The following is a 27,806-nucleotide window of genomic DNA, read 5'->3' as shown; positions in this document are numbered from 1 at the left end:
ACTTCAGTATATCATGCCCATCACACATCTGAGTCATACCTTTTATGATACTTTGGAAAGGATCTAAGTCTTCATTGACTAAACCGCAAGAACATGTGCTTACCCTACCTGCTGCCTTCGCCACCACAACCCTGAAAACTTGAAAATATATCAATATTTATTGATGAAATGCGATGTGATGTTTCAATGTTCCCGGTATACATATGTATTTTGCGCATCACTCAAGCAAGAAAACCGTCCAAATCATGACCTTATTGAAAATTTAACCAATTGGGCTGCAATGCTCGAAATTCATCACCATGCACGCTTCAACCCCTATGAGGGGGAGGTCGAAAATGCCAATACACCAGATAGTTCTCTTACCGAGACTTTGAGACACCCATGGGAAATCCACATATTAAAAGGATCGTCCTACGATATACTCCTTTACCAGCTGGGCATCGGAGCAGTCGGACTTTCTATTGACATGTTGACGGGGATATCAAATCCACTGCTCACTCTATTTGATAGAAGAAGCCCGGCATTCTATTATTTCGCAAATCACATAAGAAAGTTCCCCGACATGCTTCCTATGATCTACATCAAATTCTCATGTTCAATTTCGCTTTGAATCTACACTGGCCTAATACTCATCTCAGCTAACTTTGTTTAGCTGTGCTATTGTCGAGTCGCAATGGACTCCTCACGGAATTATCAGAAAACAGTTCTAGACAATCTTCCATGCTCCTTACCGACGAGAGACATTCCCGAAGATATCGATCCATGTTCCATAAGTCAGGTATTCAGCACCAGGTTAGCCCACCTGAGCGACAATGAGTTCACACAAGATGCTATATGGAGGGACATGTTCTCATTGAGTGGTACTCTGCGAAGCTTCTATTCTGCAAAGGTCATACTGCCGACATGGCGTCTACTATGCCAACGGCGAAAGACGACAGCTTTCAAGCTTAGACTTGAAACGGCATTTGTGAACAGGAAAGGAGCGGACGTTGCTTGGATAGAGGTATCGTTTAACTTCACTATAGGACTACCCCTGGCGGCTTCGTGTTCGGGGTATTTGTGCCTTGTCCCAAATAGGGAGGGGGAATGGAAGATATGGGTCATGGGTACTATACTAGACCAATTGCCTGCTGAGTACGGGGATATTGATCAACTTGATCCTGTCGAATCATCCGGAAGCGATTTGCACATTAACGATACCGCAAGAAATAACCCCGTCAAAGTAATAGGCAAGTCACGACCAACTCACCAACAGACCTTGCAACAACATTTTGATTGCATCATTGTCGGTGCTGGTCAATCCGGGCTCTGTACTGCTGGTCGGCTACAAGCGTTGGGAGTTTCGTATATCTGCATTGATAGTAATAATGAAGTTGGTGATAGCTGGAGACTACGATATGATTCATCGAAGAGTATGTTTTCACTGTACTTTCTGCAAGAGTTTTGGCTGACGATGCATGTTCTTTGATTATCGAGCAGTTCACACTACTCGAGAATCTTCCCATTTGCCATTTGAAACAACATTTACATCCGATTATCCGGAATGGTTGACGAAAGATGATTTGGCAGACGCTTTCAAAATATGGGGTGATAGATACGGAATTGTACGTGTAGAAAAACAAAAGCGGCTTGGAAATCTGATCTTTTATTCTAAACAATAACGGAGTATTTCAGACATCTCACATCTGGCTTTCCACCACTCTCGAGTCCGGATCATGGGACGAATCAACGAAAAGATATACCCTGAAATTACGAAAACGACAACCGGGATCAGGGCAGTCTGATCTGGTCACGGTCACAAGCTCACATGTGGTCATGGCTATTGGCATAAACTCGCAAGTACCCAAGTTTCCAGACTATGCAAACAAGGTACGTCTATTGAAGAACTTCTTTCAGGATTGCAATTCGGATACCAAGGAAATCATCAGTCTGAATTTCAGGGTACGGTGATGCATTCTAGAGATTATAAAAACTCACTCAACTGGAAAGGCAAACATGGAGTTGTGGTGGGTACTGCGAATACAGGTAGGAAGTATAACTCTGATTATAGTGCAGTCTGCATTGACTTGTTCAACTCTCCTAGGACATGATATTGCCGAAGACATGGTCAAGGCTGGACTGGCTTCAGTCACCATCGTACAGCGTAGCAAGACCTGTATGTTTTGCAATATACTAGTATGATATTCAAGAATTTCCTAATCCTGTTCTAGACGTGATACCTCAAACAGAATACCAGAAATGGGCAAAAAGTATGTCATACCCGCACATCTGCAAAGCAGACCACCATTCTAATGAACACATCTAGCACAATACAACCTCGAAACAGACATGAAATCCTCTGATATCAAATGCTTCGCATACCCCAATGTTCTGAGCCGAAAACTAGGCTTACTCAGAAATCGATCACTATATGCAACTCGACCGAATCTATATTTCGAATTGAAAAGAGCGGGCTTCCTTCTTGAGCAAGATGATGATCTTACGCGGCATCTTTGTGAACGTCTTGGGGGTCATTATATGGATATAGGGGCATCGAAGAAGATTGCTGACGGATTGGTTCGTCCTTTTTTCCCTTGCTGGGCTCGTAGAAATAGATGGCGAAGAAATGCTCACTAACAAGAATGAGGATTACTAGATTAAAATAAAAGCAGGTTCTCCGCCGGTCTCATATACCCCTACCGGCCTCCTATTCGCAGATGGCACTCATCTCAAAGCAGACGTCCTCGTCTTCGCTACCGGATTTCTAGGGAATATGCGTGATATAGTACGTCGCATATTCGTAGATGAAGTTGCGGACAGAGCCGGGGATTGTTGGGGTGTTGATGATGAAGGTGAGATAAAAGGGGTTTTTAAACCTACTGGACGTATGTACTGACCCTCTCCTCGCCTCCTACTTTTTTTTTGTATGCTGACTGGTAGCATAGAACCGGGCCTTTGGTACATAGGCGGTGCGATCAGTCATGCGAGATTCTTCTCGCGGTTCATTGCTATGCAGATCAAGGCTGCGCTCGAAGGGAAAAGCTTTCCGGTGTTTGATGCCAACGAGCAGGAGGTTTCATCGAGACTTTGACATGAGGACAAAGAAACATCTAGCTCGTTAGGCTCATACTTGAATTGATATAATCTGTCTGAATGATAATAGCACCGAGCTGTGGATAATATTGAAAATAGGAGACCAATGAAATTCCAAAGTCACGCCACTTAAAATCAGATATGTACAAGTCGAAATGAAGCATTGCTAGTCAGTAATAGAGCTATAACATACAAAAAGAAAACAGTGCCATTTCTCGTTGACTTATCAAAATCAGGGTATAAGTAATCAAATAATAGCACATCGCGCGTGAATGTAGCCAAAACATCTTCTGATAGTACTATAAAGTACCCATTATGAGAAGAAAAAGGGAATACCCCTTGTATCCCGGAGAACAGACATAGCAAACTAGACTTCCCTCCTAAAAGGCCATTAGCACTTTCTTGAAGCCCCTGCCGGATATGTATACATACCAGGTTGGTTGGTGTTTCTCAACATGAGGAGTTTTTACTTCATTTCTATCTCCAAAAGGGTTGTTCTCATCCTCCTCCTCTTCAGATTCACTAGCACTCTCCAAATCATCGAAATTGAACGGCGAAGTCTTGTTATCAGTAGGAAAACCTGGTATACTCATCGGTCGTGCTGGTCGAGGCGGCTTAGGAGGTCCAATAGTTATCCCCGAGAAACTCTCATCGATACCCCGTTGATATATCTGATCATCTTCACTGTCACTGTCATAATCCAGACTCTTGTCAAGCACTTCAAACGCCATCAGTCCAGTGACAAGCTCCTCGTTAGCATGAATCAAACTTCCAAGGAGATCACCGCTTTCAATGTGTTGAATATAGCGCAGAATCTGTCGTCGAAGACTCTTGCATCTCTCGAATTGGGTTATGACTTCTTCATCTTCGCTGACTCGGCGCGTCTCTCGGTTGACCAGTTTCAACGCATTTTGTAGGTTTGTACTTGCAACAGACGCCGATGCGATTGTTTGCAAAATCTCGGGCTTCTCCTTCTCCATGTTGAAGGGTTTGACGCCTGACTTTTTGTTACTCTTAGAACTAGAGGAGCCAAAAGTCGAGGATCGTTTGGACTTTTTAGTCTTGGGGGAAGTCAATATAGTTGAAGGGCCTTCTCCAACTGATATCGAGACCGAGTGACCCATAGGAGCCTCCGGGGCCGAGGGTGCTGTTTCCCTTAGAACTTTGGCCTGAGCTTGCTGCGCAGGCTGCTTTCGCTTTGGCAGCTGCCTGTAAAGAGCCGTGATTCCACCCATGCCCGGAGTGTCCTTGTAGGTTACTGCCCATTGTCCAAAGAGCTGCTGACATTTCTTCCTCACTTCTGGATCAGACACGGGATCGGTAGCAGCAATACGAAGACGCTCTAGTAGCGGTTCATCGGCGAATTCACGCAGGAATCGATCTCCTGTATTCTGAATCAGGAAGTCTAAGATCGTGAGGGCCCGTAGCTGACGGTGAAGGTTGCCATATTTCCTACATTTTTATTAGAACGAGTTTCATTGATTAGCGTATATTTGATACTCACAATTTCTTCCGTAGCGCGCGACTAGCTTCAGTGGGACCAGTCGACTGGATCCGGATGACTTCTATCAAGTCGACAATTCCACTTGAATCTTCGATTTCATATTGCTCGCTCGTCAGACTCTCGATATGCACAGAAACGGCTGTGTACGGTTTCTAAGCCAAGTCAGCATAAATTGACCACCATTGTTCCACTAACTAAATGTCGTTTCATCACTAACATCTGATTTGAACATGATGGAACTCGATGCTTATCAGTATTCGTTGTGATAACGATAGATGAGAAGGAATATCTTTAGTGATAGTAAAGTCAAGCGTGTTCAAGTGCCAATAATCCCTACCAACTCTAGACAGATTTACTGTCGTAGAAGTATGCACCAAGGTTATCAGGCCACGTCGCAAGCGCACCACGGACTCAGCCTTTTAGTCATAGCACACAGGTGATCGTCGCAAAGAGTCATAAGCTAATAATGTCGTAGCGATACAATGAGTGTGGAAGCTGCAGTCCTTAAAAGAGATGCAAAGTTAGGAGCAACACAGTGCTCTTGTAGGCTGAAGACATTAACTGAATATAAACAAAGCTGCGAGACGTTGTCAGCACTCCACTGCCGTCATTGACCCCTCCATCTGTGGTGGCTTACCCTATTTAGACTAGTGAGGGACAGTCTGCAGGATGGGGGCTTCCTATTGGTGGCAGGGTGCTTACTAGTCCTGTTTAGTAATGGTATCCACTTTGCTGATGCTTTGAGGTTTCCCAGAGTTCATCGTTCATGTATCAAGACTCGAAACATTCATTGTCAATTGTCTGATTTGAGACATTACTGTTCCTATTTTTGTACAATATTATCTGACACTGCATTACTGAAAACCTGTCCTCATAAATTCATCCTGGCCCCAAGCGTTATCACAACTTGTCAGCCTCGTCTCTCCGCAATCCTCAGTCAGCTCCGATATCGATCTCACTTTTTCTCTACCACCGCCATCATGACCTACGATTATGAACGGCGAATTGCCGAACTTGCAGTACAACGGGCTTGTTTGCTCACAAAGAAAGTCTTTCACGAAAAAGCCAAAGGGGAATTGGCCAAAGACGATAAATCCCCGGTGACAAAGGGCGACTTCGGCGCTCAAGCTTTAATTATCCAAGCCATTACCAAGAATTTCCCCAACGACGAGATTGTAGCAGAGGAAGAGTCAAGCGAGCTAAGACAAGATGCTGCCTTGCGATCGGAGATTTGGGACTTGGTGAAGGATATCAAATTGAACGATGCGGCCAGTGATGAGATCCTTGGAGGATCGTTAGGGAATGAAGAGGCCATGTTGGCTGTGATAGATCAAGGGAATTCGCTCGGCGGAGCAAAAGGTCGTATTTGGGCACTGGACCCTATCGATGGTACCAAGGGCTTCCTGCGAGGTGGTCAGTACGCAGTCTGTCTAGCCTTAATAGTGGATGGTGACGTGAAGGTAGGAGTCATTGGATGTCCTAATCTTCCAATTGATGACTCCGAATCTCTCACTGCAGGTATTGGCAGTCAGCAGTCTGATGAAGAGGGTAAGGGTGTTCTTTTCTCCACTGTCCAGGGAGAAGGAGCCGTCAGTCGGCCATTGACAAGTGCCGGTCTTGCACCAAGCAAATCTATATCCATGCGACCAGTCCCAGATGTCTCTCAGGCTGTATTCTGTGAGGGCGTTGAAGCCGCTCACTCTAACCAGGATGACAATGCTGCAGTCGCCAAACGTTTGGGAATCACTGCTCCAAGTGTGCGCTTGGACTCTCAGGCTAAGTATTGCTCGATTGCTCGCGGTGCCGGAGACATCTACCTTCGTTTGCCTATGAAGAAAGAATACCAGGAAAAGATTTGGGACCATGCTGCTGGCGATCTTCTCGTCCGGGAAGCAGGTGGCCAGGTGACTGATATCTATGGCAAGCGTCTTGACTTCACCCAGGGAAGAACCCTTAAGAATAACAAAGGCGTTGTCGCTGCTCCTGCTAAACTTCAAGATCAAGTCATCGATGCAGTCCAGGCTGTGTTGAACTTGAAATAGAGTTACCTGCACGTGGAGAGACCAAAAGTTTGATGATCATGATATGAAGAAATCCTAGACTACACCACTATACAATACAAAAGATACCATGACCTAAATATACATCCAAGCAAATATGTATAGCAAAGCAGAGCAAATGCAGATGGCAATCATTTGATCTTCTTGTTTTTGAGCCGAATGGTCTCCCCGTTTACAAAAATACCCTTGCCCTTGTACGGTTCCGGCTTTCTCCATGCTCTGATTTCAGCGGCAAATTGAGTCACAACCTCCTTATCGATACTTTCCAGCAAGATACGAGTAGGCTGAGGAGTCGAAGCTTTAACGCCCTTTGGAATGGGTAATTCAATTGGATGTGAGTATCCGACCTTCAACGACACGAATTGTTGACCGGGATATTCAGCAGTCACTGTAGTCGCAGTTGATTCGATAGTGGCCCTGTAACCGACACCGACTAGACTAAGGATGCAAATGTGACCCTCAGACACACCGAGGACGTAGTTTTGGAGATGAGCGCGTGTTGTTCCTGTATGACAGTATTCACGTTAAATTACGGTCCCTTGATCGTGGTTTGGGAAAAGCACATACCCCACATGGCACGTTGATGAGGAACTTCTGCGTCTTGGACAGATATCGTGGCTTTTCGTGCGGTCTGATCATGGTTAATGTTGACGAATGGAGGAATGTTCAATGTCATTTGTCCTTAAATCAAGGGCATCAGTATGATATTCACCGACCAACATCAAGGTGACAAACCTAATGGACCGTTCACTTCGACGGCCATCTTCGGAGCATCCTTTGCCTTGCCACGAGCCTTGATCTGCGGAAGATCAATAAGACTCAAATTGACCTCTGGTGGTATAGACACGGGGGCACCGCCAATACGAGATCGGGCCGCAGACGTTGTCGAGAAGCATTGCGCCCTCAATGGCTGGGAAAGCGCTGGAACGAGAAATGCAGGGACTGATTTCGACCGTATCGGCTCACGTAGAAGCTGCACCAGGCAGCGTTGTGAGGCGGCGCAAGACATGGTTGTTGTTGTTATCGAGGAGGTCGTTCTAGCTCTGTTGAAATTATTTGGCCCGTATTCGGGAAAGCGCATCACGTGCATATCAATTTAACGACATACACGGACAGCTGCCTAAATTATGTCTTGTTATTTATGGAGAATTTCTTTAGATCTATCAAGGCAAGATGGCCGAGCGGTCTAAGGCGCTAGCTTAAGGTGACTAATCAGTCTTTGATTGGTTGACCGCTAGTCCGAAAGGGCGTGGGTTCGAATCCCACTCTTGTCAAAATCTTTTTTTGCTTTTTTTTTTCCTATATCAAACATACTTTTGAACAGAGAGAGTACCATGCTTGGTTTTCACCTTCAACTTGGGTTGGTCAATAAGACTATTGTCTGTAAACCCTCTTGTCAGAGAATTAGCACTTCACAGCCAATGACTAATAACGTGAAGCTGTGACGGCTTAACCCTAGCTTCCGCGGGCTTGGCGCAGTGTGTCCTTTACTGATTGGGAATCCTTGGATGGGGATCTCCGTCAATAAGTGAGATATATCAATCGGCATCGTCCTTTGCTTTTGATATGTATCAATTCCATATTGGGACAGCGGCTAGGCGACGGAGATTTGTATGAGACGGGCAGCACCGTCAAGGAGTGAGGATAGAGGCTAATAAATATGGGCTGTTTCCCCTGAATAGATAGTTTCCCTCTCCATACTCAGTTTCTTCGTCGACACAGCACCCTGGGAATAGAAATACTATCTATTTGGATTGGCTTCTCGTCACAGGAGCTAGGAACCGAACCAGGACAAGGTAGGTTTAGGGACTAATCAGTGATTCACCACGAATGAATCAGGCATTCGTTGAGCAAGGGATATATATATATAAGGACGCTCATTTATCATGTATATAGTTCTACTCTGCTGTCTTTTACTGACTATACAATAACCTAGGGTATAAGAGTACATACTGTACACAGATCACTCTAGGCTAGTTAACACAGTTACTTCTCTTATTGTCTCTTTGATATAACTCGATACTTGTCTCTGTGACACTCTCGTTAGCAGCATACCACCGAACCTTAGTTCAGCGAGGAGTTTACTCTGATCTGACTTACCTGTCAACCAAGGTTTACGACACCCTCCTTTTAGCAGATGAAATCTCTTCAATCCTAGCTAGACTTGTGCTATTACTGCGTATATAAGTGTGCAACCGAGTGATAACAACCCCTTCGGGTTTTGGCATAGAGGAGTTGCTGCTAATTTGTGGCCTGATTGATCAGTTCCCTTACAGCCTATATGTGGTAAAAAGGGGAAGTGACTGGCCCTATTGCTATAGGGTAGCAAAAATTGACATTCGCTCGCACCCTTTCGGAATGAGAAACTACTTACAATACGCACCAAATATGATGTATAGAGGTCCGAACACATCGCCTTAACCGCACGGCCATCTTGCCTTTCGAAGATGACTTGTATTTCTTGTGACCCCCATGCAGGGTTCGGCTCCAGCTCAACGGACCTGCGACTTCAAAGAAATTGCATTTCACATATGAAGTACAAATTGCTCATTTCCTGCTCTCTAATCCAAATGTACGCCAACGGACTCCTGTTCCTCGCTTTAGTCCGTGCTAAACTGGATGCAGATCCTCTCCGCTGTTCCCGTGAGAATTGAACTAGATTATGATTGCCCATATCCAACTTCTTCAGCACAGTGGATTATTCTGCTAAACTTTCCGAAGAGACCAGAGTTCTGCTTCCTACTGCATTGTCGTTGCGTGATCCCAACACAAGAGAAGTAAACGCACCAAACGCTTTTCTACCTCCAATGTTGGACTATAGATCATGGAACTGCTAAAGGGAAAGGAAAAAAAGGACCAATCTGGGAAAAGGTTGCTCTATGAATCTCTCAAGGAGATATTCCATGTGTTTCGTCATCTGTGGTCCTACATATTCAAGATACAGAGATGATCAATTTTTCCAAAGAAAAGCAGACCAATGCACTGGCAGGCTCGAAGGTTTATGAGTATCCAATCCATGCAAACTATCAATCTCTTTCTCTTAAAACTGTCAATCCATTCCAACTATTACGCCTTGACGAATTATCCTTGGAAACCCGTTGCAGTACTCTCGAGCGTTTTGATTGAACCGTTCAGCCGCTGATCGACTTTGTCAAGGACCGCTCAACTACAAGTAGATTCGAATTTACCAACGCGAGTTTGGATGTCGAATTCGACCAGGAATCCTGCAGGCACTCAATCTCGCAAGGCCCGCAATAGGGCACGCAAAATGTGCCGTGGACCTTCGCTACGCATGGTCCACCAGGGGCAGCGCATGTTGATATGAAAATCAAATGCCATCTGGAAAAAATGCCCATTTCCCCAGTGCCGACTCCGTACTGGGCACCATGAGGAATCTTTGACGATTCGTGGGATTCAAAATAAACTTATTTCTTGCGAAAAGACAGAAAAAAAAAGAATGAGGACCTGACAAGAGTGGGATTCGAACCCACTGAGGGATTAGTTAGTATGCTGGATGAAAACTATTATCAGAGGAGATGCTACTAACCGCCCTTTCGGACTAGCGTGATCAACTGATCAGAATCAGATTAGACCTTAAGCTAGCGCCTGTATACTGTATTAGAAGATGCTATTGGCTGGGCTAGCGAAGAAGAAGAATATACCTTAGACCGCTCGGCCATCTTGCCTTGGTGTCTCAGGCATCAAGAATTGAACACATCACTCCACAGCTATTAAACTGCATTGAACAATGAGTTTGTCTTGAAAATGGACGTAAAATGTGTGAAAGCACTGGGGTTTCCCAAAAAAATATATAGCGGAGGAGGCTAATCTTGATATTGACTACTACTTTACCTTGCAATAGCAGTGTATAATACATGAATCAGTTTTTAATATTCTGTTACATATTTCTGTATATTGATGGGGGTCAAACAGAGAGTAAGGGTGTTAAATGCTCTAAAAGATATCTCATCAGAGTGATTCAATGTCGGGGAGGAAGGCCTCCCTCCCCTGCTGCTCCTTCCTCGCGAACCTCACTTTCCTCTTATTCCTCTTACGGCAATTGTCACCTTCCCAAAAGACTTAAACCAAAATGTGCAAGGAATATTCCTTCTCACGTATCCTTCACATCGCTTCAACTGGAAAATCCTCAATCTTCCTCTTCTCCTACAACCCATCATCACCACGCCGACTTGGCCCTGTCGAAAGAGACCACCATCTTCATTTCTAGCATTTAAAAACGCCAACCTCAGAAATGTCGCTGGCGCTGCTCAAGATTCTATTGCTGTCCTTGATAGCGTCCACAGGGGCATCGTTCATGGATCTATATGCAGGATCTATACGAAAGAGTAACTATAACCATCAACTCGTCCAGGGTTATGACGGCGCTAACCAGAGTAGCAAATGCAAAAAAATCTATAGAGAGTCCCGACCTAGTCAAGTTGATCCACTCGAGAACAGCCCAACATGACAGCGTCTTCTCAAATGCGATACAACTCCTCGAATCGATGAAATCGTCGCCGTCGTGCAGTAGAATAGCTGCAATGAAGCTTCTCACATCTTGCCAGAGCCTTAGCAGCTCTGAACCTTCAGGCGGGGCCGAGATCGCAGATACCCTCGACCGAGTGAAGTCTATATATGCCGCCAGACTTGCGTTATGTGAACTCTCAGGGGCTGGCGCCTCAATCCCGCTGTCATGCTCATCGATCCGAATTGCTTCTGACGCGGCTTACGATGAATCCGGAATAGACTTGGTGGATATTGCCGATGATTTTTCAGCATCTGTGGTTGAAGGTTGTCTTCGGGGGTTGGAGTCGAGACCTCAGTGGTGGACGAGTTACAGTAATAGCAGACAAAATGCAATCGTTATCTGTCAGGCTGCGCGCATTGAAATTGAAAAGGAGGAAATGCTGAATTTACACCAGTCATTAGCTAAGAATGCAGAAAACCTCAACTCTGCTTTACAGACAGCATTACGGGATGCTGCTGCCGAGAATGCTCAGCAAAGGATATTCATGGAAACAGTGTACAAACTGAGGGATCGGCTTATAACAGAGCTTCAAAAAGATAGCATCCAGGCAAGCAGTCTCTTCGCCAGTCTTCTCCGAAACTTTGAGGGTGTTGTGAGCTCCAGCATTTCAAAAGTTCTTTTGCTTCTGAAAGATGTGGAAGAAGATTCCTCTGCTCTGAGCCAGGTATGGAGTGTATAACAAAGATCGGGAAAATTGACTAATAGATATAGGGCATGCATATTTCTATTACTGACATTGAGCATTTGCGAAGTCGAATAAATGAGATATATAACGAACTAGAACGGCGAAACTCAGAATTGAAGGATTTGCAAGGGCAGGATATAAAAGATATGGAATCTAACCATGAGCTCACACTCTTCATGCAGTCCTCATTGAACAATCTGCAGGAAAGAGTTGCTGGTGTGGATGGGGCGCTGGTAAGAAGTGCAAGCATGCTTGGTAGCTATGTTGCTAATATGCCATAGGAATGGTTGGTGGAACGTTTTGCCGCAGTTCACAAACAAGAGAGTCTTATATTAGAGGTTTGTTGCTTCTATCTATACTTATCGATGTCTCTGACAAGATATCCCAGAGACTGCAATCTTTCGAAACGCACTTAGAAGAATCCGAGGCACGCGCATCAAGGCTTCTCGAAACACAAGCTCATCATGCTAAAGCTATTGAGACACAAGCTCAGGCCCAGGAGGCTTTAGGCGCCAATACGAAGATTGTGTTCGCCCTGCTTGAGAAGCTCACAGTTCGCGCCGCCAACCTGGAGTCTATACTTGAGGAAACAGCGTCCAAGTTCAAGGATTTCCAAGAAATGGACGGCCTATTCGGCCTGAACATCTCACTTTGGACGGCTCTTTCATTACTTCTTACTCTGTTTGCGGTTCAGAATCCCAAGATGGCAGGTATAATATCTGTTTTTGCGGGGTTTGCCTTGGTTTCTAGAGCTATTTCATATATTACCCATTTTCATTTGTCGACATTCATGAATCGTATTTGATGTCCCTTTATGGGTATCATCTACTAGCCGACTGCCAGCCTTATTGTCATATAGGATGAAGCATTGCGGTTGCGGCGCATCCACTCGGAAATTTTATTTCTTGCATATTACTATCTCATGTATCTATCTATTCTGCATTTCTAGAATCCACTTCTTCTGATTCATCATGGCTAAGGTTAAGGTTGACCACGAACACTGATCCCTTTTGGGTAATTCTTTCCTAATTCGGTAAATTCTGTTTGCACCAGGCAATCTTAGGGCTTCCCGGGTATTTAGGTAGTTCTTCAAGCAGGTCTAAACTTTGAACAATTCAACAGATATGATTACATATTCATTAGAGAGCTAGCCTCCTAAATTTATACGTTCACGTACCAGCGGGTCACTTTTTGAGAATACAGATGTGGGATCTCCCCACAAAACACTTTCTGCGGGGAATAGTCTTGACTACATACAATCTAGGCACTCTGGTCACGATGCATGGCTAGCGTAACGCACTTTGACCTTGTTTCTCGCTCTCTTGTATACCAACTGAATTTACGCCTTGTATAATGTAACCGTAGACGGCCGATCCCCCGACTTGCAGATCAAGAATTCAGGCTAATATACGGTTGAATAAAACCGATGTGGAGAATGTATTGGAATATAGCTCGGTATTTATACCTAAGCTAAGCCATAGAATTCTGAAAGTCGAGAGCATGGGTTCGTTTCATCGTCAAGCTTGGGGATCAACATGGATAACCTCATCGGATCGGCGTTCGTCTTCTGGCTTCTCAACACATTACTCCTATCAGAAGCGTCACCCGCCTCATCTCATTATCTAAAAAACCAATTCAACAGCGCAACAATCCTATTCCACAATGATGGAGACTGGAGAACTCACGAACAAACACCTAGCGCAATCCTCGTCAATGAGCCAGCGACCTACGACCATGCATCTGAGATTTGCGCTTCATATAATGAAAGTCTACTTGATTGTGACAAATTGAGCGTTTTCGCAAATGATATCGCTTATCAGGTCTGGCTGGGAAATATTGATGCATTCGATCTACTCTGGACGTCATGTAGTTTGACGCAACCATCGGATTTTCACGGTGTGCTTTCTACGGCTGGCAATGCATTAGAATTCCCATTCCTGTGTACCAATACGGCCCCTTTTGTGAGTCAAGTTGATACCGATTACTCTACATTCCCAACTGTGAAAACACCAATCATTGAGGGAGTCGTATTTGAAGGATTGCGAGACCACATGGCATATCGATTTCTGGGTATCCCCTATGCCAAACCACCTGTCGATGATCTACGATTTCAATATGCTCAACCACCGGAATACTCTAACAACGGGACTGGTATAATCGATGCAACAGCATACAAGCCTGCATGCATGCAGGTAGGCAGTTTTGAGGGGAATGCTCAAGGTCTGAATCCCTGGGGTAACAGTGAAGATTGCTTGTATCTTGAAGTCTTTACTCCTGTCCTTCCAAGCGGTGACTCCCCGCCGTCCAAGGGGTTGAAGCCGGTCATGCTCTGGATCCACGGCGGTGCAATGATAAACGGCGCCGGGAGTGATTCCACATTCGACGGGGCCAGTCTCGTAAGTCGCGGCGATGCTGTGCTTGTAAGCATCAACTATCGGCTTAATATCTTTGGTCTGTTGACTCTTGACGATGGCGTTGTGAATGGGAATTACGCATTGTCCGATAAGATTGCGGCTCTGCAATGGGTCAAGAAGTATATCGCTGCGTTTGGAGGGGATCCTGACAACGTCACTATATTCGGTCAATCTGCTGGTGGTGCTTCGGTTATGGATTTGATAACATCCCCCAAAGCGAAGGGATTGTTTAAAAATGCTATTCCGCAGTCTTTGGGAGGGATTGTTGTGGATCAAGCTACGATTGCGTCTAAGATGATTCCTTACATCCAGCCGGAGTGTCCGAGTTCGTTGGGAGCAGAGGCAAGACTCGAATGTCTACGACAGCTTTCTGCAGAGACCTTACTCAGTATCAGCACCGAGTCTTGGTCGTGGAGCACTGTTATCGATGGCGTGTATATGGTCGATCAACCAGTTTCACTCGTTGCCAACGCTCAAGTCAATCACGTAAATCTACTTATAGGCTTTATGCCCGATGAAGCGCAGTCCTTACTATCGACTAACATCTCTCTTAACATGACCAATCTCACCACCGGTCTGAAAGTACTCATCAACCAAGGCATAATCAACTCATCCCAGATATCTGACATCTCTTCCTCTGGACTTTGGGACATTCCCCAAGATTATACGGATCCTTATAACGCCACCGTCAACATCGGTACAGATGGAATGATTATCTGCCACGTCCTCGAATTCATCGATGCTGCTACAACATCCGCCCCCAAGAGTTCCAACGCCTTCACCAGTCTCTGGGTATACACCCATCAACGAGCCTACGCACTCAGTTTCTACAGTTTTTATGACCTCTGCACATTCCCCGTCAACGAACCTGATACTCCATACTATCGCTGTCATTCAGGTGATTTATACGAGGTATTCGGAACATATTACATCTTCGATCAACCCGTGAGGGTTGAAGAGGATATATATTACACAAACGCGATACAGGATATATGGACCTCATTTGCAAAAACCGGAAATCCGAATCCGGATAAGGAGTATTTGATAATAAGGGGGTATGAGTCGTCGTTGGAAATGTTCGAGGGGTTCGGGTTTGAGGAATATGATGCCAAAAAGGGTCGGGGGTTGGTGAATTTGCAGTGGCCTAGGGTGTGGTATTCTGATTTACCTGATAGGGAGCATTGTCAATTGCTAGGTATGACATATAAGAAGTGAAGAGGTCTGGTATCTCTGCCGATGGTATTTGATTCATTATCTAGTTACTCGCTATGTTCGATTTGTAAATATCTCATAGATACCGAAACGCTATGCTATGCCTATGTACTAAACATCTATAAGGAATAAACCCGGACAAAATGCGATTTACTCCAATCAAACAACAGGGGAAACATTGGGTATACGCAGCAAAACAATAGACAATTATGTCAACACTTTAACCTTCATCCACTCGCTCGTGCCAACACCAAGATTCAACCCGTTCCGTGCCCACCACTGTCGCACCCGCTGCGCCGCCTCAGTGGTTGGATCAGCATCTTCCAGCGCCTCTTCGATATCACAAGTTTTGAATTCGACCCGCAATCCACTCTTTCGCCACCATTCGAGGACATTGTCGTGCCCGCTACGGGTAGCTCCGACAAGAACCTGATTATCAAAGATCATTTTTGCGCCTTTGAGTCGATACCAGAGTTCGAGGACGTGGATGTGGCCGTGTGTACTGGCGATGCGTGCTACGGATTCGGAGTGAGTGTACGGAATACCCGATGCGTCCCACCAGGCGAGGGATTGTGTTTTGCCGGACTGAGCAGCTAGGAGAACTGATTTACCGACTTTCAGGGGCACGGGTCGTGATGACGGTGCTGTGAGAGATGCATTTTTCCACCATTCGAGGACATTGATGCGACCCTCGGCACTGGCTGATTCTAGAGCACGTTCGGAATAGCGTAGTGGGAGACCGGAGGAAAGCCACCAGTCTAGTACGTTTATATGTCCTGATCGGGAAGCACCATCCATGGCATCTGGGCCGTGTTCCTGTGTTGATGAAACGGGGGAGTCACGCCACCATGTCAGAATAGTTGGGTTGCCGTATATAGCAGATGCAAGGTATGGTAAGTTGTTAAACCGCGTGGTTGTATTATATAAACTGGGATGCTGCTCCAGTAGATACGTCAAGATATCGGTTCTCGAGAATTTGAATATCAAATGGCATGCTAAATTCGACAGTGGTGTATAGGGAGTGAGTTCTTTGATTTTCGATGTGATGGCTGTGAATGAACCCCGAAGAATGGTGTACTCTAACGATGGAGGCGTCGACATTTTCAATATATGAGGCTGCCATTCTCTCGGAACTGGTAGATTTGTTGGAATACCAACTGCCTTTGCAATCTCCCAGTCGCCAAGATGGTCCACGAAGACGTTCAGCCATAACTCCAGAGGTAACGACTTGGGCCGGCCACTTTGAGATTCTTCGCGGTGCTTGGCGGCTTGTTGAGCAAGTTTGGCAATAGCCATCGAACTCTGTTTCGTGGTCTCGAGGTTTTCCTCCAGGGGCTCTCGTTCTAACTGACTTGCATCACGACCAGCCAAAACATTACTCAGATCAAGCGTCTTTATCAGTGAGTCCTCGAAAACACGGCTGCCGTCCCACGGTAGCTGTGACAGTTCTTCCGGTCCACTATGACTCCATAATAAAGGAGGTATTCGCACAATCCACGGCCAGTTGTAATGAAGCTCTTGCAATTGCCTCTCAGTCAAGGGATTCGTCCATTCAGAAATGGTCATACCGGGAACTAAAAACACGGGTTTATTCATATCCCACCCGCGAAGCAGCGAAAGGGTTAGTGTATGTGTAAGACCATACAGCATCGAACCCAATGTGCCAGCATCAATCGGAGCGACGACGAGAAGATCAGCCCATTCACACAACTCCGCCGCTTTTGCTCTCAGCCATCTCCGTGACCCCGTCCTATTGTCAAATGTATGGCTATCGACCGAGTCCATGTAATGAGGAACCTTCGTAGCTCCTGTCGATATTGCGGAAGATTCCTCGTCGGTGATTAATCGAAGCTCGATATCGGGACTGCGTATTAAGGGGGAAAGGAAATTGGAGGCAAAAGCGCTTTCAGTCGACAGCAGTACTCTTTTTCGACGTTGCGTCCTTTCTAGAGGTCTCCTTGTTGACGTTTCTATTGTGCTTGAGCCATCTTTGCGATTTATATCTCCGGTAATTTCATGTATTTGCAAATGGGATGTCTCGAGGCCCTTTGACTCCTTTGGGCCGGCCACATCTTCGGCTTTTAGACTGATTGCCATGCCAGAATATCCAGAATTATTCTATGTCGAACGATTGTCGAACAGTGATGCGGAGTTCAGGCGCCGTAACACGACCGTGAAAGTCAGTAGATATATCGAATGCGAATAATGGACTTTTGAGGACGAATCGTTTAAATGCGCCGCGAATTATTGGACAACGCGAAGCTTGTCGGAAAGTAGACAAGGGTTGTAACTCGTAGCAGCCACTCAACGGACAAGAGTAACCCAGTCAAAATCGAGATCAAGTATTCTTTTCTCTTTCTTCGTACACTTCAATCAGCCTGGTGGAATAAAAGTCGGGGAACACGATTCACTGGCAAAAGGTGAAGTTTGGGGATTGCCACCAATGCGTCGGCTGTGATTGGAACGTGACAACTTTTTCAGCGGGACCTAGGACGTCAGGAGAACGAAATAGGAGCGAGTACGTAACAGACGCAACTTATGATGTTCGACATGGTCCAGGTTGTTGAAGACACGTCACCTGCTAAAGCCATGGAGTATATTTGAGTTGAATGAAGAGTGTTAGTGGTAAGATCGAGAGGAAAGAGAAAAGGAGAACGAGCTAATCTGCGTACTCTGATTGGTGCAACTATCAGACTTCCGATAAGCCTCACGATTGGGCAGGGCTTCACCGTCTGTTCTAAGACATGTGTTTAGTGTTTATCAAGGTTACTCATGCTGTCGATGTAAAGATAAATCTTGTCAAATAAGCTGCATTCGACTGATTCCGCCATTATACAAATCATAGCCTTAACCAATAGGGAGTAATTCAAACGTTGAGTTCTATGCTCTATCTATCAAGTCTTATCTCTATATGTACGGTCAAAGACATTGTATCCTTCATCTTCAGACGCTCATCGACGAGCCAAGTTGCTATATAACGTATGTTGTCTCATAAGCACACTCGAAAGAGCAGCCAACACCGTAACCCCAAGAAGAGTAATGAAGATCGCACGCAGAGACTCCATATAAGCATCCAACACACCCTGGCGCCAATCCGCGGGGACTTTCCAAATCTCATCCAGACTGTCTCGAAGCCGGGGTATCAACTCCCCAGCGTCTTCCCGATCACCGAATCGAGCCCACAGCCCCTTTTTGAGCACATTCTGGAACGCGGCGGAAGCAATGGTGATACCAATGGTACTTCCGGTGCTACGGAATGCGTACGATGCCGAAGTGACGACCGAGTGGTAGTGGTGGTCGACCGCCGAAATGAGCGCGACCAAGGTGATGGTAAGCATGGCGCCGTAGCCAAGTCCGAGACCAAACAGACCGAGGATCGGCAGCCACGAAGGGGAATTCAGTTCAAAGGTACAGAATAGGCCAGCGCAAATAACCAACAGTGCCATGACCACATAGTTTAGAAGCATGTATCGACCCGTAACACGCATAATCATTCCTGATCCCAACGAGCCTAAAGCGGTACCAACCGCTTCGGGGACGAGACGAACACCTGCCGCTGTGACGGAGTACCCTTGTACCTGGAAATAAATCGGTACGTAGTAGAGGAGACCGAAAACCGCCATTGTAGAGAACCAATTCGTCAAGCAGGCAAACCCCACTGTGCGATTGAGCAACAGGCGGACTGGAATGACGGGCTCCGATGCGATCTTGTCTTCAATGTAGATGAAAATCGCAAGAAAGACCACCGATAATGGTAGACTGGTAAGAACCAGTGGATGATTCCATGGAACTTGATTTCCGCCAGCATTGAGACCTAGCAGAAGCAAAACCAGGAAAACAATCAAGGTGAACGCGCCCAAAAAGTCGACTCGTTTGATGCGCGATCGATCGGTTTCCTTGACGGGCACTTTTACCGTGAAGCAGATAAGTACGGTCGAGAGCACGACGAACGGTACCTGGATCAGAAATGCCCACCGCCAACCGAGAGAGTCATTGACCACTCCGCCGAAAATGCCCCCTAATCCCATACCGGTACCATAGCAGATATTCCCGATTCCCTGCCATACACCCCGTCGACGCAATGGGACGAGATCTGATGTAACAAAGGTGGAGATTGCCGTTAGACCACCACCGCCGATACCAGCAACCACCCGACCGGTCACAATCATCCATTGCTCCGTCGCCAGACCACATATAAGATTCCCAATCCCAAAAAAGATATTGGAAAACACCAAGCCCGCCCTCCTCGAGAAGATATCCGTCAACCGACCACTCAGCGGCTGAAAGGCGGCATTCGATATCAAATACGAGATCGCAATCCACGACAAAAGTGACAAGGAATTGAACGACGAGGAGATGGGACCGGACAGAGTCGCGACAACGGTCGCATCGAGCGCAGCGAGGAAAACCCCTACCCAGATACTTCCCAGAACCAAGATCAGCTCTAAAGTTGTGGGTTCTTTGGCGATGGGTGTTCCGTCTGTGTCTTCTCGCTGCAATTGTTGATCGGCGGGATACTCATTTTGGAGCAGGGGTGTCTCTTCGGTTGCCACGGGAGGAAGGCGTGTGAGACCGTCTCTTGTTTGGCCTGTGAACTCTGAGTCCTCGTCGGCAGACATGGTTATTGTCTGTTGGCCTTTGCAGGGAGAAAGTCGTGCAATTGTGCTGTGCGAGAATCGTTGTGGTCGGCCGCCATGAAGCGATAGGTAGCGCCTCAGTTCTCCACTTTGGTGCGGGGAAATTTCGATATTCAAATGTTTATTAAGATCAGTTTGATCTAGGTTAACTATGAATGCATGAATCTGGTAATTAATGAGATACCTACAATTGGCACTCTGATCGCGGGAAATCCAAACGATGGTTAAGACGTACTGTAACATTTTATGTCAATTAGTACAACCCTCTATTCTATGAATTTATAATACTAATGCAGGATATCCATCAATTTGATGGATTATTAACATTTCCTTTCGCTGCTTTGCGTTTCAATGCAGCTTTCTCCTCCTTCATCCTATCGCCGCCGAACATTCGTCGCCATTCCTCCCCATTTCATATCCCGTGTACTACTTTGTTACCGGGGTCGAATTGTCGATTTTACACCGCGGACTTTTCAGTTGTAGGGTTCCGAGAAGCGCGCCACAACCATCACATTGATCACCACGAGCGTCGGGATAACCACGTAGAGGACATTCCCCTTCAACAAAGCGATTTGCCAGGAAGGACTGGTGCTCTTCTCAATAAAGTTGTGCCCTTGTCTCTTCTTCCAACAGATTGTTGCTGTTATAATCCCAAGAAAGTTTCTTGTGTGATCTCGGTTTGGAGCTGGGTTGTGGTGAGACCAAATATGTCGAAACTGAGATTGAACCACTTGAATACCTCGGCATGGAGGGCATGATATTTGTCGCACAGTTCGCGAGGTGTACATATTTCCATAAGAGCTTTCGCCTCAGTAGTTGTGCCATAGTCGTCAGTTCCTAGATAGACCAGGCCACTTCATGAACAGGGCTTCCCAGATTTTGTTGAAGGTAGAATACAGTTATGCACCCACAGACCAAAATAGCATTGACAGCACGGGATCTGCAATATCGCGCAAAACCGTCTGCCGACAGCACCAATCCTATGATATTACCCAAATGAGGCACATTGTTGACATAGGGCATGGGCGCTGGTGATGAGTATGCTTTTCCCTCCCTGGCTCGGGAAGGACAACACCGTGAGTAGCCATGATAGTTGATCTTTCTGATGCAACACAGCATGATCAATGGTCAATGAGATGTCAGCTAAATGCATGAATCAGGTAACCCCAATGGGGCTGTCCCATTGGAATTTCTGCATTAGCACTCTGTCGCGGGGATCTGAACCCGTTAAGACCTGTATGTGTATGTGTAAACATTGGAGCATCAATAATTCATTCACTTCAGCATGGCAGGCATAGTACGTAACCTCATTACTCTCATCTTGTATATCTGCCGTCAGATCCGATCCTCGCCAGAATGCCAAACCTCGGAAAAGTCCGAGGTCCCCGTCTTCCCCACGTTAATATCGGAAATACTGTACATTACACAACTGATGCAACTATCATACGGTATTCCACAGCTACTATCAAGGTTTCGGACCAATCACTACACTACCTATCAGTTTCAGCCAATTGAAAAATGGTATACAAACCCCACATTGTAATCCATGTATATAATACGCAAAATAATGTACTGTCATACGATCAGGTAACATCTTTGTTAGGCCTCGGAGTAATCTGGGGGAGAGCATGCGACACGTCTACGTGGGATGCTTTTTTATTCCTATTTCTATTTCTACCAACCCAACTCTCTTTTCTCTCTTTCATACTTTTTCCTTGTGCAAGAACCGCTCACCACTACTTGCCAATATACTTCTCAACAAACTACTACAGCATTATACATACATGGACCAATTTGCCTCCCCGAACGGACAAGCACCCCTAGGGAACGGCGGTAGCCCATCACCCAGACATATTATCAGACTTGGCCGCATGACAAAAATGTACGTTTCCTCTCTTACAAGTATATGATCACAATGTTCTGCCATGTACGTCCATCTAATTCAAACCAAAGAGGTCTTCCGATTATCGCTGTATTGGGAATCGGCTATGGTATTACCGCATTGCGGAATGCGCAACAACACATTCAACGAGAATCCATGCTCGAAGAAGAACGTCTACGACGAAATGCGCAATTGATGGACGCTTATGGCGACAAGACCAGTTTGGACGATATGCAGAGGGCATTCGAACAATATCGCAAAGTGAGTTTCTTCCTTTTTTTTTTCTCCTTTCCTGCGGTTGTTCCGTTAGTCGGCCCGAGGGCATCCTCAACGCGGATCACTGACATCCGGTCTTTGTTTCTTCGATAGAACTGAGATAGACCCCTTCCGATGAGATGGGTTTGTGGCTGTGAAATTATTCCGTGCATTTTTCCGGCGTTGGCGTTTTCGTGATGCATATTTTCCGGACATTTTATTACCGCGTCCCTTTTCTCAGCCGGCTTTTTTAAGATGAATCATCGACGGCTGGTCCTTTGATCGTTTCATACTTGCAATAGCGTCCCCTCAGTCGCAATCTCGGCTACGGCGTCTTGGTCCACGGTTGAAAAGGCGGCTCAGAAGTCCTTTATTCGAAAGTCAACGACCGACTATTCCATTCGCTTGATACGTCGTTTCTTTGTCAGCAGGAGATCCGTACGCAGAGGACTTTCCGTGCGTTTCATGTCTGTGCGATGCACGCAGCTTAGTTTGTCCATCACTTTGATGGACTATGTATATATTTTACCCACTATCTTCATGAAGTAGGAAATCAGAAGAATCGTTGAAAATCAATTCGGATCACTCAACCAAAGAACGGGGTCATGGAGTATTGGACCCATAACTGGTCATCCGTTTCGTTCTTGAAGCACTACCAAACAATCAGTCTACTTTTTCTTAATCATATAGGGAACAACATACCCTGTGCAAACCTCCAATGCCTTCGTCAAGCGATGGCGCAAAGACGCTGTTGATGTAACAAAAGACGGTATCAGTGTCTTTACAATCCAGCTTCTTCCTTAGAAAGTTGACCACAGTTTCAAACTTTTGGGATGCAGAGATCTTGAAGACTGTCTTTCTCAAGATGGGCGCTGAGGGGAGAGGTTGGAATCGGACGGTGACTGTAGCATATCAGCATTGGTTTAGACAGCGTATTTTTAGGTGTGGTGCATAGCTTAATCAAGTTAGAATAAATAGAATAAGAAAAAGTGACAAACCTTTGCCTACATCTATAGCCTCTGCATCAGCCAATGCCCGATGTGTATCGTGCGGCAATCCAGTCAAGACGACCGAAGCCGACATAGTCAGCGGAATATCAACTCCATGATCTTCATCCGGAATGGCGGTATTCCCAGCTGCACTGGAGTCGCTTCTTCCCGTCGGTTTGGGTCGTTGTGCTAGGGCTGGTGATGATAGCGCTGGTTGTGGGGAATCGCGTCGTGAGCTGTCGGAGGGCGATGGAGAGTCCATGGTGAGTTTGTCAAGATTTAGAGTTATAAGATATGAAGGCCATTGATCTCTAGATATGAACTGTCATGTGCAAACTTTCAGTTGTCAGAAGACGATGACATGATGTTCAGGTACAGCTAAACTATCAACGAATTAGCTCACCGATCACTTGACAGCTTTCTAGTGGTGCCTGATATAACAGGCAACAAAAGCGGCACATGACCAGCCCCGATAGCTTATCGCCATATATAACCCCCCATGACGATCCATCCATCTGTCTCCTCCGCGGGTACTCAACCTACAATCGTTATTTCTCTTTACAACACTCTTTCTTCAACAGTTATTGATCGTGGTTATACGAAGAACTGGCTATTTATACAACGTCTCTCTGCCAACACATACTCCTTCTATCCGGCCCAATACCGGGGATCATCGTCGGATCTTGTACGTCATTGATCTAGGTATCCCAGCATTACGGTTCCAACCCAACCCCGCTTGCCACGACTACTTGAACGATCGATTTTGGCGTCTCACATCGATACGAGAGTTTTCTTGGTACATCCAAACAGTTTGATCCAACTATCGCTTGCTCAATACTTTATTGCCAGTCAAAATGAGTAGTCCTAAGAGGAGAATTGAGGCGGATGTGAGTCATGATCACCCTATCCATATACATTTCAATAGATTGGAGACCATGTGCTGAGACTCTTTCGATCTATAGGTTATGAAGTACGTATACATTACAAGGGGACTAGGGAGACCTAGGGCTTACGCAATTTAGGATGCTAATGAGTGATTATGAGGTGACCTTGGTTAACGACAATAGTGGGTGCTTCTGATCCTATCTTGAATAATATGTATACTAATCTTATGTCTCATAGTGTACGTTTGCCGCTGAATATCTTCCATTTCGATGACCCACCCTGGATACTAACATCGGTTACGACTATTAGGCAAGAATTTTACGTCCATTTCAAAGGGCCCGAAGAGAGTATGTACTCCGCACAACAGACAACCAGCAAATACTAAGCTTGTGTAGCACCATTCCAAGGCGGACACTGGAAAATCCACGTCGAATTACCTGATCAATACCCATACAAGAGCCCTAGTATCGGCTTCGTCAACCGCATTTTCCACCCGAACATCGATGAACTGTAAGCCAATCGTCTTATCCAACCTGAAAGAGAATATGTAAACTCATATATTCTTTCTAGATCTGGATCCGTATGTCTCGATGTCATCAATCAAACCTGGTCGCCTATGTACGATATGATCAACATTTTTGAAGTGTTCCTCCCACAACTGCTTCGTTATCCCAACCCTTCAGACCCGTTGAATGGTGAGGCGGCAGCAATGCTCATGCGTGATCCGAAGAATTACGAGAACAAAGTCCGAGGTTTGTACTCACTCTCCTGTTCATAATATCATATCATATTGATAGTCCATAGATTACGTCGCCAAATATGCCAACAAGGACGCAGCCGAAGAAGGTGGCGAAGACACCGAGTCCGAAGACGAACTGAGCTCCGTCGGCAGCTACGAATCCGGTGGTGAAGAACCAGCCGGTACGATGGACGATGTTTGATCTCTCTCTCTACTTCAACAGGGGACTAACTACCACATGCATTTGATTCGTGATTTCAAGTACCACGCCACTCTGATAAGGGATTTCATTTGGACTAAGCGGGCGCTATTAATGGTGGAGTTTGTTTTTTTTTTTTTTTTTTTTTTCCCTCTGCACCAAGTCTATTTTACATGGCAGTTTTTATTTCAACTCGTTCAACATGTATCTACTGGTGCTTAAGGCCTGCATGATCGAACTTTTGCTGGGCATGGCAAGGGTTAGGATCAATGGAGTAATTATGTATTTATGGGAATGGCGATATTATATATCTTTTACTTTGACTATGCAATTGATTAGACTTAACAGTGCGAGATTAACTAACAAATGGTCGTTTCGACATACTATACAATTTGTATCTGGATTCTTGTGAATTGGACAGAATGAAACATTAGAGACTGACAGAAGAAGGGGTATAACATAGTAGAGAAGAAACACAGAGAGAATGTAGAACAACATGGCCATAAACCATGCCAGAAAGAATAAGGAATAAAAGGGAAGACATGAAGATAATGATCAACCCAGCCATAACCACTCCCTTGAGGTGAATTGATTAAACTTGCAAAACATCAAAGATATCACCACCACCTGCGGCACCATTAACAGACCCAAGTTTATTATTCCTCTTCTTCCGTCTAGGCGAAATAACAACTTCACCCCAATTATTCGGCGCAGTCGATAAATGTTTCTGCTGTTGTTGTTGATGTTGATTATTATTAATATTCGACGATGAAGCAGTCGCTGGTTTTATCGAGGTGGTGGATCTTATTGTGCCTATTGTTGTAGCTTCTTGTCTTATTTCTTCATCGTCGTTATTGATATCAGTGTTGCTGCCGTCTGGGGTAGGTGTTCGTATCTCGTTACTTGCGACTCGTGATGAACCCTGTGAATCGATACTGGGTAATGTTGCGCGGGGTTGGAAGTTGGGTTGAGATTGGAGGGCCCAGATATCGATTACCGTGCTGTATAGCATCGTCAGATTACTCATCTCCAACGAGACACCGGGGTGGTGAGGGGTGACGTACTCTGATGCCCGTTGACAGATCGCTTCGAGAGCTTCTCGCTCACGCTTCATATCCTCCGGATCAGACTGTTGTTGATTTGCATTGTTTATGGAGCCGTAGCCGTAGCCGCCGGGATAGAGGTCGTCGTCTATGAGGCGCGCATGTTCGGACTGTTCAGTTGTCAGTATTGAATTCACGGTTCTTGAGGGTATATGAAGTACCTCGTGTGCTTCGCGCCGTCCGAGGCCGAGGCAAGATTGACAAGCACCCATTTGATTAAATTATAGATAGAACTGTTCAGAGAAGTGTTCCTTTTGGAGAAAGCGACGAGTAAATCGACAAGAAAAATCGCCGGAAACAATATCACAAGCCTCAGCAAGCCGCTCAGACCAGTGCTCAATTCATCGCATACAAGACAGAGTATTGGAAAAAAGACAGGGGAAAAGAATGTATGAGTTTATCGATAATATGTCTTTCGTTTCTGTTCTCAATCTATCATTGTACAAATGTGCAAATGTTGTTGTCTAATGACGTTGCAGAAAGGTCGGGCAATATTTGAAGTCACGGGAGTCGAGAGTGGCAGGGTTGGTCCGTGCGTGACGTTCTTGATCCACATCAAAATTATCTCGATGTATCTCAGATGTATATATAACATTTCACGAACTGTAATACTCGGCAATCATGTTCGAATTACCAGAAGCAAAGAGGTATGCTAGTCCAAAGACATACTATCATATATAATCACTGACGGAAATGATAGAATCCGTCGCGATGAGATAGTCTCTCCATCTTCATCGACCAGGAGTTCACCAGACATAATCCCAGCAGAAAACGAAGAAGCGCATGCCAGACTGGGACAATTACTTGCCTTTGACATTTTCACTACAATAAACATAAATCAAGTCCAGCAACCGTCGAATCTAAAAGACAACCATACCAACCAAAAAGATGGAGATGACGAGGAAGAATTCGATTTCCGCCTCTTCAGCGCACCAAACACTGCAACCAAAATCCCCGGTGCAAAGAAGGAGGAAGAAATGAAAACTCAAAAACTCAAAATCCGACTCCGATCACCGACACCAGTCGACGCGCAACCAGGTGAAGGCCGCTTCATAGTCCCATTCCGAGGATGGAGTTATTACGTCACAAAGCCTGAAATGATGAATCTATCTGCGCGCGATGAGCAGGAAAAGATTCAAATAGAAGAAGAAGATTCGATGAGACGGAGACAATTCGAAGATGTGGCTGTGACGGGTGATGATGTGGTAAGATGGGCGCGGAGTATGGAGACGCCGGGCTGTCATTTACCATGGCGCGTGGTTCGGCTTGATCGACGTTTTCATCGGGTTCCTAAATCATTACTCCGTGGTGACAATGAGATGAAGACGATAACAACGACGGAAAAGAAGAAATCGAAACCCGGGAAGAAGAGGCGTATCATTTTACGGACTCGTGCCGCGGCTGTTACAGCCGCCGCAGCGACGTCGAATATGACGGAAGCCGAGAAGCGGAATAAGAAGAATAGAGAGAGGAAAATTAAGAGACGGCAGAAGGAGAGGGAGAGGAAAGCTGCGCTGGCTGCGACGACGACTACGGCTACTGATGTTGTAGGAGCTACAGCGGATGGTGATTCGTCTGTTTGATTATATCAGGATGAAATCAGTCGTATCTCTATATTTTTGATATCCTAAATATGTATACG

At 45.6% G+C, this 27,806-nt stretch overlaps 13 protein-coding genes and 1 non-coding gene across 15 annotated transcripts, besides 2 other annotated features; 8 read left to right on the top strand and 6 right to left on the bottom strand.

Moving 5' to 3' along the window:
* Positions 1-673: 673 nt before the first annotated feature.
* TSTA_068330 (flavin-containing monooxygenase, putative) lies at positions 674-3,435 on the top strand (the record flags this gene model as incomplete). The annotated part of the gene is made up of 9 exons (XM_002340752.1): positions 674-1,412; positions 1,480-1,604; positions 1,675-1,869; positions 1,929-2,025; positions 2,084-2,155; positions 2,211-2,249; positions 2,306-2,556; positions 2,636-2,864; positions 2,925-3,435. 9 exons carry the CDS (start codon positions 674-676, stop codon positions 3,068-3,070), a joined length of 1,893 nt encoding a protein of 630 aa, XP_002340793.1. The 3' UTR covers positions 3,071-3,435.
* On the bottom strand, positions 3,107-5,071 carry TSTA_068320 (VHS domain protein). The gene is made up of 4 exons (XM_002340751.1): positions 4,794-5,071; positions 4,577-4,728; positions 3,505-4,524; positions 3,107-3,452 (listed from the first exon to the last, which is right to left on the bottom strand). The coding sequence occupies exons 1-4, from the start codon at positions 4,806-4,808 to the stop codon at positions 3,440-3,442; spliced, it is 1,200 nt and encodes a 399-aa protein (XP_002340792.1). The 5' UTR covers positions 4,809-5,071; the 3' UTR covers positions 3,107-3,439.
* A 278-nt stretch (positions 5,072-5,349) lies between these two features.
* Positions 5,350-7,661, bottom strand: TSTA_068300 (mitochondrial 54S ribosomal protein YmL16). Its single transcript, XM_002340749.1, has 3 exons — positions 7,372-7,661; positions 7,204-7,317; positions 5,350-7,141 (listed from the first exon to the last, which is right to left on the bottom strand). Exons 1-3 carry the CDS (start codon positions 7,643-7,645, stop codon positions 6,768-6,770), a joined length of 762 nt encoding a protein of 253 aa, XP_002340790.1. The 5' UTR covers positions 7,646-7,661; the 3' UTR covers positions 5,350-6,767.
* Positions 5,557-6,618, top strand: TSTA_068310 (3'(2'),5'-bisphosphate nucleotidase; the record flags this gene model as incomplete). Its single annotated transcript, XM_002340750.1, has 2 exons — positions 5,557-5,989; positions 6,020-6,618. The coding sequence occupies 2 exons, from the start codon at positions 5,557-5,559 to the stop codon at positions 6,616-6,618; spliced, it is 1,032 nt and encodes a 343-aa protein (XP_002340791.1).
* Positions 7,662-7,803: 142 nt separating the features above from the next.
* Positions 7,804-7,910, top strand: TSTA_068290. Its single transcript has one exon. It is a non-coding gene; the product is annotated as a tRNA-Leu (tRNA).
* A 2,978-nt stretch (positions 7,911-10,888) lies between these two features.
* On the top strand, positions 10,889-12,654 carry TSTA_068280 (nuclear membrane fusion protein Kar5, putative; the record flags this gene model as incomplete). Its single annotated transcript, XM_002340748.1, has 5 exons — positions 10,889-11,030; positions 11,056-11,828; positions 11,876-12,082; positions 12,131-12,187; positions 12,238-12,654. 5 exons carry the CDS (start codon positions 10,889-10,891, stop codon positions 12,652-12,654), a joined length of 1,596 nt encoding a protein of 531 aa, XP_002340789.1.
* A 730-nt stretch (positions 12,655-13,384) lies between these two features.
* TSTA_068270 (carboxylesterase, putative) lies at positions 13,385-15,678 on the top strand (the record flags this gene model as incomplete). Its single annotated transcript, XM_002340747.1, has 2 exons — positions 13,385-15,458; positions 15,602-15,678. The coding sequence occupies 2 exons, from the start codon at positions 13,385-13,387 to the stop codon at positions 15,676-15,678; spliced, it is 2,151 nt and encodes a 716-aa protein (XP_002340788.1).
* A 4-nt stretch (positions 15,679-15,682) lies between these two features.
* On the bottom strand, positions 15,683-20,162 carry TSTA_068260 (uncharacterized protein; the record flags this gene model as incomplete). Its single annotated transcript, XM_002340746.1, has 3 exons — positions 18,477-20,162; positions 18,393-18,445; positions 15,683-17,593 (listed from the first exon to the last, which is right to left on the bottom strand). Exons 1-3 carry the CDS (start codon positions 20,092-20,094, stop codon positions 15,683-15,685), a joined length of 3,582 nt encoding a protein of 1,193 aa, XP_002340787.1. The 5' UTR covers positions 20,095-20,162.
* A 423-nt stretch (positions 20,163-20,585) lies between these two features.
* TSTA_068250 (methionine-tRNA synthetase, putative) lies at positions 20,586-21,135 on the bottom strand (the record flags this gene model as incomplete). The annotated part of the gene is made up of 3 exons (XM_002340745.1): positions 20,586-20,735; positions 20,852-20,949; positions 21,072-21,135. 3 exons carry the CDS (start codon positions 21,133-21,135, stop codon positions 20,586-20,588), a joined length of 312 nt encoding a protein of 103 aa, XP_002340786.1.
* Positions 21,136-21,816: 681 nt separating this feature from the next.
* Positions 21,817-22,865, top strand: TSTA_068240 (uncharacterized protein). Of its 2 annotated transcripts, XM_002340744.1 has the most exons (3): positions 21,817-21,994; positions 22,066-22,255; positions 22,364-22,865. In XM_002340744.1, the coding sequence occupies exons 1-3, from the start codon at positions 21,897-21,899 to the stop codon at positions 22,367-22,369; spliced, it is 294 nt and encodes a 97-aa protein (XP_002340785.1). In that variant the 5' UTR covers positions 21,817-21,896; the 3' UTR covers positions 22,370-22,865. The 2 variants fall into 2 exon arrangements, with proteins under 2 accessions (XP_002340785.1, XP_002340784.1); XM_002340743.1 differs by having other exon boundaries at positions 22,066-22,865.
* TSTA_068230 (autophagy protein Apg12, putative) lies at positions 21,852-24,116 on the bottom strand. Its single transcript, XM_002340742.1, has 3 exons — positions 23,248-24,116; positions 22,952-23,151; positions 21,852-22,901 (listed from the first exon to the last, which is right to left on the bottom strand). The coding sequence occupies exons 1-3, from the start codon at positions 23,498-23,500 to the stop codon at positions 22,836-22,838; spliced, it is 519 nt and encodes a 172-aa protein (XP_002340783.1). The 5' UTR covers positions 23,501-24,116; the 3' UTR covers positions 21,852-22,835.
* Positions 24,117-24,267: 151 nt separating this feature from the next.
* On the top strand, positions 24,268-26,062 carry TSTA_068220 (ubiquitin conjugating enzyme Ubc8, putative; the record flags this gene model as incomplete). The annotated part of the gene is made up of 5 exons (XM_002340741.1): positions 24,268-24,304; positions 24,438-24,470; positions 24,519-24,633; positions 24,694-24,875; positions 24,928-26,062. The coding sequence occupies 5 exons, from the start codon at positions 24,268-24,270 to the stop codon at positions 25,062-25,064; spliced, it is 504 nt and encodes a 167-aa protein (XP_002340782.1). The 3' UTR covers positions 25,065-26,062.
* Positions 24,974-26,641, bottom strand: TSTA_068210 (uncharacterized protein). The gene is made up of 3 exons (XM_002340740.1): positions 26,326-26,641; positions 26,126-26,274; positions 24,974-26,062 (listed from the first exon to the last, which is right to left on the bottom strand). Exons 1-3 carry the CDS (start codon positions 26,374-26,376, stop codon positions 25,654-25,656), a joined length of 609 nt encoding a protein of 202 aa, XP_002340781.1. The 5' UTR covers positions 26,377-26,641; the 3' UTR covers positions 24,974-25,653.
* Positions 25,185-25,210: a microsatellite.
* A 128-nt stretch (positions 26,642-26,769) lies between the features above and the next one.
* On the top strand, positions 26,770-27,806 carry TSTA_068200 (uncharacterized protein). The gene is made up of 2 exons (XM_002340739.1): positions 26,770-26,811; positions 26,865-27,806. The coding sequence occupies exons 1-2, from the start codon at positions 26,786-26,788 to the stop codon at positions 27,745-27,747; spliced, it is 909 nt and encodes a 302-aa protein (XP_002340780.1). The 5' UTR covers positions 26,770-26,785; the 3' UTR covers positions 27,748-27,806.
* Positions 27,607-27,671: a sequence feature (CT-rich).

The sequence above is a fragment of the Talaromyces stipitatus genome, genomic scaffold (assembly GCF_000003125.1).
Source record: "Talaromyces stipitatus ATCC 10500 scf_1105507295523 genomic scaffold, whole genome shotgun sequence".
Taxonomy (NCBI): Eukaryota; Fungi; Ascomycota; class Eurotiomycetes; order Eurotiales; family Trichocomaceae; genus Talaromyces; species Talaromyces stipitatus.
Note: the sequence above shows the minus strand (reverse complement) of the source record. Positions and strands in the feature narration are given on the sequence as shown.